At 33.8% G+C, this 18131-nt stretch overlaps 3 protein-coding genes across 3 annotated transcripts; 2 read left to right on the top strand and 1 right to left on the bottom strand.

Annotated features, from left to right (window-relative positions):
- Window positions 1-735: 735 nt before the first annotated feature.
- Window positions 736-3374, top strand: LOC132054590 (uncharacterized). Its single transcript, XM_059446568.1, has 2 exons — window positions 736-897; window positions 2992-3374. The coding sequence occupies exons 1-2, from the start codon at window positions 842-844 to the stop codon at window positions 3248-3250; spliced, it is 315 nt and encodes a 104-aa protein (XP_059302551.1). The 5' UTR covers window positions 736-841; the 3' UTR covers window positions 3251-3374.
- Window positions 3375-6823: 3449 nt separating this feature from the next.
- On the bottom strand, window positions 6824-7372 carry LOC132053929 (uncharacterized). The gene has a single exon (XM_059446021.1). It carries the CDS (start codon window positions 7370-7372, stop codon window positions 6824-6826), a length of 549 nt encoding a protein of 182 aa, XP_059302004.1.
- Window positions 7373-12518: 5146 nt separating this feature from the next.
- Window positions 12519-17643, top strand: LOC132052291 (4-coumarate--CoA ligase 2). Its single transcript, XM_059443773.1, has 6 exons — window positions 12519-13137; window positions 13630-14097; window positions 14907-15105; window positions 16173-16386; window positions 16558-16660; window positions 17296-17643. Exons 1-6 carry the CDS (start codon window positions 12604-12606, stop codon window positions 17413-17415), a joined length of 1638 nt encoding a protein of 545 aa, XP_059299756.1. The 5' UTR covers window positions 12519-12603; the 3' UTR covers window positions 17416-17643.
- Window positions 17644-18131: the final 488 nt, after the last annotated feature.

Raw genomic sequence — 18131 nt, 5'->3', positions numbered from 1 at the left:
ATATAATTAAAGTGTTTCTTAAGAAAATAACACAAAATGTGAGAAGAGTGATGACATGTATTAAAATATTCAACAAAAGCTAATAAATTCGGTCAAAATAAATATTGCTAATTAACAAGCCATAAAGAAAATGACCATAATCTAAAAATACTAAGTCATGCTAAAATAAGACGCCAATAAGTATTAATTACATGACAAAGAAATAAAACTTAAGTTATGTTTTTTCACTCTCTAAATAAATTATGCAAAACTGAAGAATAGATATCCAACATTATTGTCATTCCTAGTGGTAAATTGAATTTCTTTTGTTAGCATTAGTGTTGAGTTAGTTTTGGTTTGGACTTTATTTGAGTTACTAACATCCATAAGATATAAAACTTATGACATTCAAAATTCAAGTTCAAGCTTGAATAATATGATAATAATTAAAGAATTACGAAAAAATTTAAGAAATATTTATAAATTACATTACAAATAAATATTTTTATGTATAAAATATTTTAAAATTTGAATACATGTAATGTCGGTTGGTTTGGTTCGGTTTTTTTTTTAGTTAAAACCAAACCAAACCAATTATGGTTTTTTTTTCCAACACCAAACCAAGTCAAACCAAACCACTAGTCGGGTTTTTTTCTCGGTTTGATTCGGTTTATCGGTTTGGTGCGGTTTGTCGGTTTACTTTGTACACCCCTAATCCTTACCCTCTTTCTTGGGAAACTAAATTATCCATGACCAATTATAACTACCCTTACTTGTATATTGTACTACTATAAAAATGGAAAGTCTTTGGCTAGCTGTCACAACATCAACTAAAAGTACATCAAATTGTAAGAAGTGAGCAATGGCAACTGCAGCAGCTGGTAGAGGAGCACAGTCCATGAACTTCATGTATTTCAAGTAAGCTTACTAGTATATTTCAAGTAAAATTAATCCACCATGTTTTTCTTTTTTAGGCTATGGTTACGTACATTTAGTGTTTCTTACATGGTGAAAAGATTACCATACCAATTTTAATAGAAATGCAATTCTTGGAAATGCATATTGTAATTCAGACAAAGTGAGCAGTGCACTATTAAAAAAAAAAAAAAAAAAAAAAAAAAGGAAAGTAGCTACAAATTAAAATTCATCTCTGATATATCACTAGGTTTTTGACAACCCGTCGTTAAATTGAATTATTGACGAATTTTTACTGTGTAGAACCAAAAGGTATTCATCGCTAATTCTTTTTTCTTTTGCAGTAGAGAGATATGCGGTTTTTCCATTGGACGTTGTTATATAGATAACATGCCTATATTGATGGTCCGTAGTGATCATAATTCATAAGTAGCATATTGAGTAGGTAACTAGGGAGATAAATTTTAAACTGTACCATGCATGGGAGATCAGATTATACCAACTGACTTTGTCCACAAATAAGACCTTCCAGGAAATAATGACATTCTTCATCTATTCAGAAAAGGAAATGCAAGAAAGAAGATAACTAAGAAAAAGAAAAAAAATTAAAACACACAACTATTTTGCCCTTTACTTGCATTTAATTTGGATTAAGTCCTACATACATCAATCTATTTTTGTCACTGAAAGGTAAGGTGCAAATAAGCAAATTATGAGGCCTAGCTGTTCGAGTATATAAAATTAAAGTATATAAAATTAAAGTAGCAATACAAACATTAGGAAGAATTTGGACCTAGTGCTTAACCAATATCTCTCCTGATGGAAATAATTTGAAGGTCATGGAGTTTTCGGATAATTTCAGCTGAGAGTTGAGTTCAATTAGATTGAGTAACTCAAAATAACAAATTAAAGCAAATTATCTTTTTGGCCATATGCAACTCTTATCAGAACATGTGATGTATCGTGTGTGATCATGGTTTAATATAACGTGAAGCCTAAATATTCTGTCCAATCTATCAAACTCAATATTGATGCAAACCTCTCACTCTCTCTTGGGATTGAAAGAGATGGCAATAGAAGCTAAAGACCAGTTATTCACTCTCTCCGACTGGGGTATCTTCCCTTTAATTATCTAGCTAATTACTCTATGGTTGCTAAAGTTTTATATGTGGGGTAGGAGTCTGATTTTGTCGGGTCGAATTGGGTCGAATCAATAAATGAGCGAGTTTAGTAACCCTGCCAAAGGTTACTTGATTGGGTCAATTAGATGGGTTAAATAACGAGTCATAGTGTCTATCTCGCACAACTCTAACCATATTTTAATTTCTTTAATCATTTTGATCATATAATCTGTTTAATTACCAAAGAAAACTTATACATTTTTTTCCCTTTATTTTGAGTATTTAATATATCAAATAGAAAAAAAATCATAAACATATTTCAATAGCTTTTCTTATGCGTCAATTTGGGCTACTCATTTAGCTCAAATTAACCTATATATATGGGGTAATTTTAGATGAGTTAGCTTGAATTAATTAGCGCCAACCATGAAAATATATATATGTCCAGCTACGGATCATATTGTCGTAGACTAATCTTGTAACCCCTAATGCGGTGGCACCTTCTTTTAAATAAACAAGTAATGTTTCACCCACAAAAGTTATACTTTGCCATGAAAAGAAAAGATACACTGAAATGATTCAGCTACTATCTTTAGAGGAGAAACCAACATGTCCTACAAAGGGAAGAAAAAAAATAAACCAACTAAAATCGGTGCGAGAAAGTGATAACAGGATTGAAGTATGAGAATATAAGGACAATTAAGAGCAGAACGGGATCACAATATTTAAATCACATATTAACATAAGCATTAAGCAACGGTCGTGTAGCTGATCCCAACTGGTTTAATTAGGATTAATTGTTACTATTATAATAAGACTAAAAACGTTCGAGGTTAATGAGACATAAGAATTGAGTAATTCCCCGAGAAAAGTTTCGTTTATCAACAGGAGTAGTTGAATATAGTTATCAAATTCTTGATTTACTGTTAAAATATTTTGAAGTTCACCTTTGACAATCTTTCTGTATTGTACACAGGCCAATGCTGCGCAAAGCATATCATAGAAAAAGCACTTCCCCAGATATGATTAGTGATACAGTTAAACTGAATGGTGAAGAAGTGAAGAGTAGCAAGGGTGTGATGAAAAATCATGATGACAGTTGGTGGGTACCTGATGATCGTACTGGAATATTTTATCCAAAGGGACATGAGAAAGTGATTGAAGATGTCCCCTCTGCTGCAGGAAGGGATTTTGGAGCTATTAATTGGTTTTCTAACCATGAAGATTGTCTATAATTAATTCCTATTTAAAATGTAAAATAATAATTTATTGTACGTCTTAAATGTTGTTCTGGTAAATGTATCCTCCTATTGTTGAAGTTGCTTTGTTTTATAAGGAATGTCAAGGTGCATTGATCTTTAAATAGATGAATATCTTATTTTGATTGGCATCAAACTACTGATAGAAAAATGGTGAATAGTACCTCTAAATGAAGTGTACCGAATTTTTTTTTTTGCGTGAAACTCAATTTTTCAAAAACATAACTTATTAGGAAAAAAACAAAAAACTTGTCATTTTAAAGAAAAAATTATCTGATTCGCTTGATTTTCTTTTTTGACATAATCCTTTTTTGTTTCTGCTCTGCTTTTAATTTATATTACAAGAATTTATTAAATTCTGGGAGATGGGTACACACACCTTTAACAATAATGTTATCAACAACACACGTCAAGCCAGAAGGGAGTTTCCATTATTATATTTGAACAGTTATTCCAACTAAATGGCTGACATCACTTGCACCACAACAACTCAATTACATCATTTTTGCTCCTTGAAAAAGCAAAAATAAATCCATGATGTTGTTATTTTAGTAAGAGGTTGTTTGGTTTGAAACCGGAATATTTCATTATTATAACTTTGGAATTAAAATCAGGACTATAGATAACATGGATAATTTATCCCACCTTTTATACGAGATAAATTATTCAAATTATAGAACCGACTTATCATTTAAAAAACTAAATGAAGAAATATCATCTTACATTTTAGCTTAACATTTAATGAAACCAGTTACTGTGATAATAATTAGCTGTATTTAATCAACGTCATTTAACCTTGATGTTAATAGGAATTTAATTAATCACCAAGAACTTATATCATCAAGCAAAGATATAAAAGTAAATTTTTAAACCTTTGTTTCATTTTTATGACGTTAACCAAACTACACATTTTTTTTTTCTTTCTATATCTAATTAAGTTAGTTAATTATTAAAATTGGTAATCAATCCTAAGCCCCTTTATATCACCTCCCATGACTATTTTACATTTTTTACTTTTCTAAAAACCCTCTTTACTACTACTGTTCTAATTATGACCAATCTCCTTATACATTTTTTTTACTTTACAACTAGCCTTTTAATTAATTCACCTAAGTCCTGGCCGGTTATGGGTTAACATCTTAGCCGATAATGGGTCCTAAACCTTGCTCTAATCAACGCCTAATAAGAATTAAAAAATCTAAGCTCTTTAAAAAAGTTAACTTTAGATAACTACTTTAATAAACTTTAGGTGTCCTAATTCACCGTAATAATTATTTAAAATAAATAAACAACAGAATCACCAAAAAGTCATACTTTATTTTAAAAGACATGTTTTTAAAATGTTTATAAAACAACTTATACATAAAAAAAAAAAGTTGAGCTAAGCCAAAAGACTCAATTATTTTTTTGAGTTTATTTTAAGACAAAACGCTTTTAAACCAAACACTCAAAAGCTTTTCAAAGAACTTATAAGCCAATCCAAACGGGCTCTAACATGTACACTACTAATATAATTTTTTCTATGGTATTTATGTATTTGAAAGATAATTAAATATTCTATGATTGATTTCAGACTGAGCCCACTTTCATCTCAAGAAAGAACGTTAAATGTATAACTTCAACAGAGAGATATTTAATGAACTTAAAGTCGCAATTATAAAGGACATTCAAAGTCCACAAGATTGCTCGTGGTATTGGAGGAACGATAATATGTAGCCTAGAGATGACATTTAGCTGGCTATCACACATCTGTTGGGTAATGAAGCTACGGCATTCTTTTGTTTTGATAATTGACACTCATTTGTCCACAATACCTCTGATAGAAGACCCAAGTATAGCCAAGTGAGCTCAATTATCTTCGCTGTCTCAAGTCGCCAACAGTTTCTGTTTTGAACTCACTTATATAAAATATCTAGGTTATTATCTTTCGACCCAATCAGTTTTAGTCTTGTAATAATACATATTACAGTTTTCATCACACGTTTTGGCCTTATTAGTTATTGCAATGCATATGTACAATCAAGCCATCAAGGTCCGTCCCTGTTTTAATTTTGACACACATTTTGGTTTTATTGCGATGCATAAATGTGTACAATCTAAGTTCATCATGAGTCTTTTGACACACAGTACTTGCCTTGTCACAATGCATATGTACAATTTAGGTCCGCCGTATTTCTTTTGACAAAGGTTTTGGTGTGTATACATATTTAACGGATGGGAATCAATTGGAATAGCCTTATTTCAAGATCAAGTTGCCACCCTTATCTTCATATTTTTTTTGTCCTTTTCCGAATGATCGAATAAGCATGTGCGTATAATGGAATGAGGAGTCAATATCCAATTTGTATAAGGTGGCTTCTGATGTGGTTGAAGCAGAGGAACATCTTTTGGATTACATATATGTCATTGGAGTGATTTCTAGATTGGATAGACTAGAAGAGATGTACTGTTGTGAACTGAGCTGGATCCATAAGGGTCTATGGACTGATTCAGTAGGGATTATTGGCCCCAATAAAATGTTGGAGTTTTATTTCGGGCAATTTACAGGATTGTCCTTCGCTGGTGGTGGTCTTTAATTTTCGCCCTCAAATGGTGGCTATTTTTAACTTTTTTCTTCGCTAAAAAATCTCTTTGCCGGCTCGAACCTCGTCGCTAAAATTTTTTAAAAATTCGCGGCAAGTATAGTTTGATTCACAAAAACTCGCTGTATGTGATTTTTTTTTTTTTTTAATTGAGTTGGTTCAAAAGACACTCCCCCCCCCCCCCCCACACACACACACACACACACTTCTAAACGGCAAATGAAGGGCAATCCGTGCAAAAAAATATTTTATTTGGGATTCAGGCCCAATTAGCAACTGATTAATGACTGTACGTGTGTTAGAAAGAAGAGTTCGATGTGTATTATGAAGAAAATGTCTACGTGGTCTCATTTCTCTTAGTCTAGTTTCTCATCTCCTTCTTCTCTAGTATCCCTTATTTTCAATACTTCAATTATAATTCTGTTATTCAAGTATTAGTTTGATTACTAGCTACTGTAATTGAGTCAGTTCCTATCAATACCAATTGGGAGTTTGGTTACTATTTCATTGTCGTTTGTTACATGTACTGACTGCTATATAATTCCATTGCAACAAGTGTGTATTAGTTACATCAAAATATTTTGCTGATTCCCTTGACCAGCTCAAGCCTAACCATGTAGTTCTCGCAAGGCAATTCAAATTTCAACGACGCAAGACCGGTTTTTTGACAAAACCCAGAATGAATAAATCTTCACATTAAAAAAAAAAAAAAAAAAAAAAAAAAAAACACTTCACATGGACTGCCTACTTAATTAGGAAGGAAGTTTTTTTTGTTTTTGTTTTTGTTTTTTTTTTTTTTTTTTGGGAACAAAGGATTTTATATACCAAGTAAGCAATTTGTACAAAGTCTCAGTTAAGTTGGTGTGGACAGGTCCCAACACCAACATAGCAACTACTTCTACTAAAAAAAACTACCTGTAAGCATCAACACCATCTAAACAATCTCAGAAACACAAAATAAAGTGGGCTAAACTAGTTGAACAGGCAAAGTTGGAAGCTGAGGATAGAAATTGAGCATTTCCAATCTTTGTGCTAATCTGCCCCTTAGTTGTCCTCTATGGAACACTTCCTGAATAATTTGTCTAATAATTTCATCAGGTCCTCTCCTTCTATGTTGAAATATCCTGTGGTTCCTCTCAATCCAGATATGATATACACTTGCTGCCAGCACCATTCTATGGACCTCAGATGTGCTATTTTTTCCATTAGCATGTGTTGCTGCCCATTGCATTTCATCTGGCCATATCATAGATATTCTGTAGATGCCTTGCCAATGTAGTAGCGTCTCCCATATAGTTGCCGAGTAAGGACAATGGAAGAACAGATGAGCTAAGGTTTCCAGTCCATCTAAACAAAGTGAGCAATCCTGAGTTGTTGTAATCCCCCAACTATCAAGTCTATCCCTTGTGTAGAGTCTACCATGAGCCACCAACCTTAAGATAAAAATCCACTTTGGTGCTCCATAGTTATTACAAACCAGCCTCCTCCATGGAACTTTGAGAAAATCACCCCTCATTAGTTAATATATCTTTTTAACAGAGAAGGTTCCCATTTGTATAAAGTCATTCTCCTGAATTCCAATTTCAGCTATTTGTTGCTTAACTTTGAGCATCTTTTGTACCATCCATGAAGCTTGTTTAGGAGTAGTATCCCAAACCATCTGCTGTGAAAAATTAAAGTTAATTTTTTGGAAAAACAAAAATATCATCGATATTTAGAAGAGTTTCTAGAAAGTTAGAAAGTTATAATGTAATATCTTTGATATATATTGTATTTAGGAAATGTCTAGAAATTCTAGACACTTAGATATTTATAGTTGAGGGTAGAATTATCTAGATCCTTTTGTATCTAGAATAATATCATGATAGTCTAGAATAGTGGTAGGAGATAAGAGTAACTAGATTTTTTTTATGGATGTATCTAGAATAATATTTAGAACCATCCCTAGACAAGTATAAATAGGGGTGGCCTTGAACATTTGTAATCAAGCCAAGTTAATCCAACACAACCCACTTGAAAGCAATTCAAGCCAATTCAAGTAAACACTTCCTTTCCAATACTTCCTCTTCTTTAGTTGAATCTTTCGATCTTAGTTAACGATCTTGGGCTAGCAGAAGGTCTCCCTGATTTTACTTTTCTTTTGCTATATTTTTCACGGTATCGACAGCCATACGTTGGCTTCGGAGTTTGTTTTCGGGGATCGGGTTAGTGGTCGATTCAACGGTTTCTCTAAATGGATTTGAGCGGCCGTGTTAATGGATGGGGACGAGTTGTCGAATCGGTCCAATTACAAGGTATGGAAGACTTATATGGAGTCATACACTTGTGGGAGAGGATTTGTGGGATGTTGTTAATGGTAGTTACACAAGTCCTCCCTCGACGGACCGAAAAATAACGGCGCATCTAAGAAGTGGAGCATTAATGCGAAGCGCGGAGTTCATCCTAAAGAGGTCCATCTCACACAACTTGTTTGATCATATTATAAGGTGCAAATTAGCTCATGAAATTTAGAGGACCCTTGATCGTTTGTTCAACAAGAAAGATGAAGCCAGGCTTCAAATATTGGAGAATGAATTGGCGAACACCACTCAAGGTAATGAATTGGCGAACACCACTCAAGGTAATCTTTCTATTCCGAAGTACTTTTTGAGGATTAAGAACTTATGTTTAGAGGCTATCTCTGAAGCACGAATGAGAAGAACTATCATTCGTGGTTTGAAGTCAGAATATATTCCTTTTATTACATCAATTCAGGGATGGGCTCAACAACCATCCTTGGAGGAGTTTGAGAATTTGTTGTCGTAACGTGAGCTACTAGCCAAACGGATATTGTGTATCGATCAAAGAAGGGGAAGGAAATGCTCTTTATGACTAACAAGAAATCCTAAAGTAAGGCAAAAGCAAAGTGGCTCGAGAGATGGCGTAGTCTCAATTCAAGAGGGTTCAAGATCATTAAACGAAGGAGAGTCTTCTAATAATGTTAAGAAGACTATTAAATGTTACCGATGTGGTGAAATAGGACACATAAAAAGATATTGCCGAACAAAAGAGAGCAATATGGCTCAAGTTGAAAAAGTTGTTGAAGAAGAAGAAGACTGGGGAAGGTGTTTCGTAGATGAGACTCGAGCAGTAGATGCCTTAGCTTCCCTCAATTTCAAAAGGCTCGATCGTGAATTCGGGGAGATAATACGATCTATCACGTGGAGAAAGAACGATTGGTGTCATCAACAAAAGCAAGATTCAACACGTTCAGATCAAAGGATGGGTAGAAAATGCTATTGAGGAAATCAACGAAGCACATCCTAAAATTGGTAATAAAAGTCTAGACATGGATGATGTTGAAGTAGATCCTGAGCAGGAAGTTTCTAAAACTATATATGACAATGGTGACCATTCTGGAAAAAGCATTGAGGGAGTTGTAGTGGAAGTTGAAGTCTCTGGTCAATCATCTATCGTATCAGAGTCAATCACTAGCTTAGATTAAATACCGGAAGCGAAAAGAAGCCGACGGTCAAATAAATGAAAAGGTTGACCTTCAAGGCTCGATTTATTGTGGAGATACGAAGCAAGTATGATCTTTGGAAGCTCGAAGTTTGCCAAACAATTTATTGAGGAATGGAAAGGGAATCTAATGAAGTGGATCTATGTTGGTGTTGAAAATTAACTGAAAAGGGTATTCATGGTCAGAACGTCATCGACTCAGATGCTTCTCCAGATAACACAATTGTCAAGGAGCTAAGAGGAAGGGGGAGTCTGGAAACTCAAGAATGTGAAACTCAACATGAAGATGATTCACGTGGTTCACAAAGGGCAAAAAGAAATATTGTCGAGTCCGCACAAAGAGATGAAAATTTTATCAAGACGAATTCATGTTTCTTTGGAGACCCGATTATTAGCGGAAAACCATCATCATTTCGAGTAGGGAGGCGATTGTCGGGAAAATATTGTTGAGATCTTCACCATGGCACGCTCAAAAGCTTCATACGAGTTTTCGACAAGTTCGGGATAGCTTCCAAAAAATTACTTTAAGGGGGAGTGTGAAAAATTAAAGTTAATTTTTTGGAAGAACAAAAATATCATAGATATTTAGAAGAGTTTCTAGAAAGTTATAATGTAATATCTTTGATATATATTGTATTTAGGAAATGTCTAGAAATTCTAGACACTTAGATATCTGTAGTTGAGGATAGAATTATCTAGATCGTTTTGTATCTAGAATAATATCATGATAGTCTAGAATAGTGGTAGGAGATAAGAGTAACTACATTTTTTTTATGAATGTATCTAGAATAATATCTGTAATCATCCCTAGACAAAGTATAAATAGAGTGGCGCCGAACATTTGTAATCGGCCAAGTTAACCTAACACAACCCACAGAAAGCGATTCAGCAATTCAAGTAAAACACTTCCTTTCCAACACTTCCCTTCTTTTTGGTTGAATGTTTCGATCTTGGTTAACGATCTTAAAGCGAGGAAAGCCTCCGATTTTCTTTTCTTCTGCTATATTTCTCTCCATCTGCCCCTTGATATAGTACATATGGATCCATCTCACCCACAACTTATCCTTCTTCTTGCATATGTTCCATAGGAGTTTACTGATAGCAGCCCTATTCCATGTCTTGACATCTAGAATATTTAAACCTCCTGCAGCTTGTGGCATGCATACTCTGTCCCGAGCCAACAGAGCTTTTTTTGACAAGTCAACTCCTTCTGTCCAGAGAAATCTTCTACAAGTAGAGTCTACCAACTTTATGATCTTTGTAGGCAATACAAACAATTGGGACCAGAACACCTGAATAGAAAAGAGCACATTCTTTATCAACTGGACTCTTCCTGCATAAGATAGGAACTTTGTGGTCCAGCTAGAGATTCTTCCAAGCATCTTGTCTAGCAGGGGTTGGCACTATGCAATTGAGATCCTCTTAGTACTCAGAGGGACTCCTAAATATCTAAAAGGCCTTTCACTTTTGGGAAATCCAAGGTCTATCAGAATCAATCTTTGTTGTTCATCTTTCACTTCGCCAAAGTAGATAGAGCTTTTATCTTTATTTGCCACCAATCCTGATACAGCAGAGAAATCCAGTAAACATTGATATAGAATAGCCACAGAAGTTCTATCCCCCCCTACAAAATAATGACAAATCGTCAATATATTTCGATTAGCCACAGAAGGAATTATTAAGGTTAATAGTGCCATGAGTTCCACGAAGGAGCTAAGAAAATGAAATTAGTCACAGTTCATTAGTGAATAGCCAACTTCTACTCAATTAACCCGTCAATATATTTCGATAATTTATACTAGTTTACAGAACATTATTTTACATTTTTACTTGAGAGACCTCTTTTCATTTAGGAAATTCGGATAATTACTATTTTGTATTTGGTTTTTGTTTTTTGTTTTATTTTTTATTTTTATTTAGAGCCTGTTTTGGATTGACTTATTTTAGGTGCATTTTAGCCAAAATAGTTTTTAAGCATAGATTTTCAGCTCCTTCACGCTTTGCTGGCGGCTTCGCAGGGATGAGATTCCTCGTCAATCAAGTAATTGATGAACTGAAGTTTTGTTAGTTCTCTACTCTAAGAAACAAAAATCTTTTGACGAATAAGACGTTGACTCGTTTAATTTTGCCACTTAATAAATGAAATATCATATTATCTTTCTACAATTTTTGAGGCCATGCTAGACTACGGTAGGAAAACTTAGTATAAAGAGTTACTGTTTATTTTTTTAAATTGAAGTCACGAATAATATGAGGCCAAGTTGTAGCAAGTCCTAAGCTTTCGATGAGCTGCAGGTTTAGCAATATATATGATTTTTTTTAGCATCTTCCGTATACAATCAACAAATATAGTGGGATGGATGAGATCCCTCTACCCTTAATTAAATATCTCTAATTAGAATCTTGAAAAATGGAGAAATTATGGGTAGGGACTAGGGAGCATTTCCCCCTTTATGAGTCCCACGACACGCAAGTTAAAATTAGTCGAGCCACAATATTCAATATATCGAATGTCTATAACTGTGAAATAAACAACTAAATTTATGATGAGTTTAAGATTTATACGCTAATAGCGAAGGAATTTTAGTTTTACACTATATATATTAGTCTAGGTATAAATTAGATTAAATTTAATATGTTATAAATCAGTGGTAATGATCACCTACTACCCTTTTTAGGTTATTGATCATGTTTTATGTAACACCTCCTTACATATAGTTATCTAAAACTCATTTATCATAATATTATGGGTAAATCAGTAGGTGAAAATGTCACCGTCCGTGGGCCATCAACCACCCCGTTCCGGCATATTGCGGTAGGTGAAATTCATTACGTGGAAAAAGTCTTACTACATTTTTTGAAGGTCAACTTTGAGTACCCCCTTCCCTACCACCTAACTATTGGACCTAAATCCTTATCAAAGAACCACTTTCACCAACCACACCTCTTCATATTCTCACATTTCTGATATCCCAAAGAAAACGCAAGAAAATAAAATAAGTTCCATGAAACTACCCCTAAACAACCCTAAATTCCCATCAAGTCCTTCTCACCAACTCCCAAGTTTGGCTTCACGTCTTCAACGACAGAGTCATATTTATACTCCACTTTTGAACATTCATCTTCAGGACACCTAAAAGTCTAACCACTTTTTTTTTAGCTCTTGGCGTGTCCAAATTTTTCTCAAACTATATCACTACTTTTTTTTTTTTTGCTTCGCCATTCTCAAACTAAGTAATAACAAATATGACGATGGAGAGGGAAACAAAACAAGTTGATATAATTTTCCGATCAAAGCTCCCTGATATTTACATCCCGAATCATCTTCCATTACACACTTATTGCTTCGAAAACATTTCAGAATTCAGTTCACGTCCTTGTTTAATCAATGGAGCCAACAATCAAATTTACACGTACGCTGATGTTGACCTCAGTTCAAGAAAAGTTGCGGCCGGCCTTCACAAGAAATTTGGGATCCAACAAAAGGACACTATCATGATCTTATTGCCCAATTCTCCAGAATTTGTATTTGCTTTCATTGGTGCATCGTACCTTGGAGCTATTTCAACAATGGCCAATCCTTTGTTTACGTCTGCTGAAGTTGTGAAACAAGCCAAGGCTTCTAATGCTAAGATCATTGTCACACAAGGGTGCCATGTGAACAAGGTGAAGGATTATGCGTTGGAGAATGATGTGAAGATCGCGTGCATCGACTCGGCCCCGGAGGGTTGTTTCCACTTCTCCGAGCTAACTCAGGCCGATGAGCACGATATCCCTGAGGTAGTGTTAAATTGTGTGACTATCTCATCTACAAGTTTAAATTGTTAGACAAAATTATTTTTCAGCTTTTTGGGCCGCTCTAAGGTCTAAAATGATGATCTATACCTGCTATGGTACCATGTTTAGTTGTGTGACCACCTTATATAAATCTTTAAGCTATTGGAGAGAACACATTTTAGTTGTTATTCTATTAAGTTGAGATACGTCCCTCACTAACGGGCTTGATTCTTTTTAACTGGTCAAACGTGTGAAAATATTGGTATGAATGAACACTTTACCTTAATTTGTTGGGGGTGGACGGGAGCTTTGAAGTTGCTTATTCGTTTAAAAGTCAAATTGTTGATTCTCTACTTTTTGGGTGGTGCTGAGGCCTAAATCAAGAATTTCTATCTGCTTGGATAACATGTTGAGTTGTGCAATCATTTCATCTAAATGTTTAAGCTGTTAGAGATAGCACATATTTAGTTGCTTAATTATATTATTTCTCAACAGGTAGAAATCCAGCCAGATGACGTGGTGGCGTTGCCGTATTCCTCTGGGACAACCGGTTTACCTAAAGGGGTGATGTTGACACACAAGGGGCTTGTCACAAGCGTGGCTCAACAAGTTGATGGTGAAAATCCTAATTTGTATATCCACAGTGAGGACGTGATGCTTTGTGTGTTGCCCTTGTTTCATATCTACTCCCTCAACTCCATTTTGCTATGTGGGTTAAGGATTGGTGCAGCCATTCTGATTATGCAGAAATTTGATATTGTTCCATTCTTGGAATTGATACAAAATTACAAGGTCACAATAGGGCCATTTGTGCCACCAATTGTTTTGGCCATTGCTAAGAGTCCAATGGTTGATAATTACGATCTTTCATCAGTAAGAACCGTTATGTCGGGGGGTGCACCATTAGGAAAGGAAGTTGAAGACGCTGTTCGAGCCAAATTTCCTAATGCTAAACTTGGTCAAGTAAGATTCTCATTTCCTAGCTTCTTCCTTAATATTTTCGTATAATTGTTCACATGTGGGCTGGCGTTTCTCGTCTTTATATCTAGAATATAATATAAAATTATTTGTTGATTTCGATTTGAGTTAATCAAAGTTCAGATCTCAATGCACATGGTTACTTAATTGCTGAATTTACTTAATTGCTGAATATTCTTACAATAATGATATAGGATTAATTAGTGTCACATGTAAGGCTTTTCATTCGCTAATTTGCAAAATTAAACACCTTTTATGTTTTTTTTCCTTTTTTAGGAACTTCCTAATTTTTTCCCTAGAAATTCCCTTGTGGTTGGTTAACGTCTAATCTCAAGTTGCTGAAAAGAGGCCATCAATTAGGAGTAGAAAATATTTCAATAAAGCAACTGCCTTTTTCTTATTCTTGTGTAAAGAATATTTATACTATCAAGTCAATTAAAGAATATTTATACTATCAAGTCAATTAATAGGTAATAACAAATAATTATATAATAAATATTTGATTGGTAGCTTAAATTAAACGCTAAGTAACTTATTATAAGATGTCAAATCATATAAATGATACAAACTGTCATTATATATAACTTAAATTGTTACTAGAAATGTACTCTAGTAGCAATTGCCATATGGAAATGACAGCTGATTGTACATTTTGTCGATGCAATTATTTAAGGCACATACGATAGTGATTTCCCGAGTCATAATTATAATTTATAAAGGCACTTACCTAATATGTGAAATTATCAAATACGGCAAAAATAATGACTGATTGTGATTTGGTTCATACATTATAGGGTTATGGGATGACAGAAGCCGGACCAGTGCTTGCAATGTGTTTGGCATTTGCAAAAGAAGGCTTTGAAATAAAATCAGGAGCATGTGGTACAGTTGTGAGAAATGCTGAGATGAAAATTGTGGATCCTGATACTGGCATTTCTCTTCCCAGAAACCAATCTGGAGAAATTTGTATTAGAGGGGACCAGATCATGAAAGGTGCGTTTTATTATATTTAAACGAGTTTAAGTTATATACACAGTTGCAGTCTTTATTTCAAAGATGACAAATCTCATATTTAAAAAAAATAAATTAACGATTATATTTTTATGTCCATGGTCCGGTTTAGTAGACAGTCGTTCTCATTGTGTTGATTTGATCCCATTATCTGCACCTTTTCCGTAGAAAAATGACAAAAAGAAAATGGAGCTTCTATTCTTCCACTAACACATTAATGGGAGCCAATATCTTCCATCCCCACACACTTGATTAGCTTTATCTTCTTCTGATCGTCCACTCATTTTTGCTATTTTTTTTTTCTTTCTTTCAATTTTTCATTTTTCCGTTATTCTCGTTTTATAAATTGGTAGCGATACAGCTATTGACATTCGAAAAAATTCGCCCAAGCGATAACAACTTATTATTATGACTCAACTTATAATTACACATTTTTAAATTTGGGACTATGAGATTCCAAGGCTATATTACCATTAACCAACAACACAATACAACCAAGGAGCACCTAAGTTTCCCACCACTACAATTTCCTTTCTGATTTGTGGCACAACTGTATCTATCTATACATTTGAACCTTTGAACACATCCCAAATAAATATTTATAGTGTATGATTTTTCAAGTGGGCCGGCATATAATAAAGTGCATATATATATATATATACAATAAACGTTATTTACATATACATACAAAATTAAAATTTTAGATCGATAATGATATCTATCATTCAAGGTGTTTCCACCACTGATTATAAATTTGGTACGACTAACCCATAAAGTGTATGTCACGATTCACAAGTCACAACGATAACCTCGAGTGATTTTGGTGGGCCACAGCACAACATACTTGAACGAAACAATTGATCTTACCACACCAACAAAAATAATAAGGAAATGATGAAAGCTTTTTCCTTTTGGTCCCAAAAACTTAACCTAAAAATTCTAAAGCTCAATGTTATCACACTTTTCTATATATTATAAAAATCATTATTTTTAAGTTTTTCTTTCTAGATGTTTGATTAATATGTAGTTGATGTGAACTTTGTATACAGGTTACCTAAATGACCCGGAGGCCACTGCACGAACAATAGACAAAGAAGGATGGTTACATACGGGTGACATTGGTTATATTGACAACGATGATGAACTTTTCATTGTGGATCGATTAAAGGAACTTATAAAATACAAAGGATTTCAAGTTGCACCTGCTGAACTTGAAGCCCTTCTCCTCAACCATCCCAACATTTCCGATGCTGCTGTTGTTCCGTAAGTCTCATTAATTTCGCGCTTGAAATATATATATATGTGTGTGTACGTGCATGTGATTGATATTTTTGTAAGATTTATATTTAAATTAAGATAGCATCCATGGTGCAGCATGCTAATGCAACGGCTGTCTAAATTCTAATAATTACTTAATTGTTTCAATTTCCGCAGCATGAAGGACGAGCAAGCGGGAGAAGTTCCAGTGGCATTTGTTGTTAGAAAAATTGGATCCACTATTACTGAAGATGAGGTGAAGGAATTCGTATCAAAGCAGGTTAGTGTAATTTATTTTTATTTTTTTTATTTGACAAAAAAATTTGGGATTATATCCTTCCTAAAGTAATAGTAAGAGGAAAACTAAAACGAAAGGAAAAATTGTTTTTGCGGACCTTCACTTGATATAATTACTAGGTATTTTTTTTAATTGAGAACATGATTTAACTCATTAGATGAATCTTAGGAGAACTCACACTTAGAACTATTCCTTAGGTATATATTTCAAAATTAAATCAATTTAAATATTTTTAAAATGTCCTAATGTTAGGTGTCAACTACAAGCGACAATAATGATAAAGAAAAAGTTTCATCCATTTGACATTTCCTTCGTATATTGAAATTAGTCAAGTTTGAATTTTGACCGTAGCCGCAACCTATCTCATATTTGGACTAAAAATGTTCTAAATGTGGTCCACGAACATAAAAGCATTGATTTAGTCATGGCTAGTATAAGGTAGAAATATGCTAAGTGGATTCATTTTAGGGAAAATTATAAATCCTCCAAAACAGTTTGTTTTAGCTCATTACAACCTTTAACTATAGACGTGTCCTTTTACCCTTTTAAACTGAGAAAATAATATTGTAGTTCATAAAATGACCTTCTCATTTTTGTTTTTAAAATTGCATTTCCAGGTGATATTTTATAAGAGGATAAAGCGGGTATTTTTTGTGGATGCTGTTCCTAAATCTCCAGCTGGCAAAATCCTTAGAAAGGACTTGAGAGCTAAACTAGCTGCTGGATATCCAAATTAATACTTTTGGCTTCAGCTTTATTGGAGATAATAACTAAATCGAAGACAAATTACTTTTTATTAAAAGTTACATAATATGTTCTTTGAATTGTATTTGTACGTTCAACCACCTGCCTCTTTGGTCAAAATTAATTAACCGATTGGGAAAAGGAGGAAAATGTATGTAAATTTGAATGCAAGAACTTCAATTGCTTAAAATGTGGTATATACTTCAAATGTCCTTTTGGTACTATTTGTGTGATATCATGCATTTACGGGTGCAACATAAAAGCTATTTTGTTCACTCGACTAGATTTAGCCTTAATCCCCTTTTTAATGTGTGACAATTTTACTGTGGTCTTTCAAGAATTTTAAAACCAAAAACTTAATGGTGTTTTGTTCTAAATGCAAATTTGTCTTGGAAGTAAATAAATATTCCCACAAAAAACGAAAGCATATAATGTTGCTTTCTCAAAACCAACCCGTTTTTCAATATCGAACAAACACTCACATTTGACCCCTAAACTTTTAAAGATATCGGTTTAATACTCTACCTTTGTTATTTTCGAGAATCATTATGCTATTTCAGTTGCATTATTATGTTATAAATTTGCATTTCGTACTATAAGTATTATACATTCCAAATTGTTATTTATTCTTTTCAATATTTATCTTAAAATATGATCATGATACAATGTTACATGGGGCAATAGGCCCAGTTTGGAACGACCAGGAACA

This window comes from Lycium ferocissimum, chromosome 4 (genome assembly GCF_029784015.1).
Source record: "Lycium ferocissimum isolate CSIRO_LF1 chromosome 4, AGI_CSIRO_Lferr_CH_V1, whole genome shotgun sequence".
Classification (NCBI taxonomy): Eukaryota; Viridiplantae; Streptophyta; class Magnoliopsida; order Solanales; family Solanaceae; genus Lycium; species Lycium ferocissimum.
The sequence above is the reverse complement of the archived record's forward strand: the minus strand, read 5'-3'. Positions and strand labels throughout refer to the sequence as shown.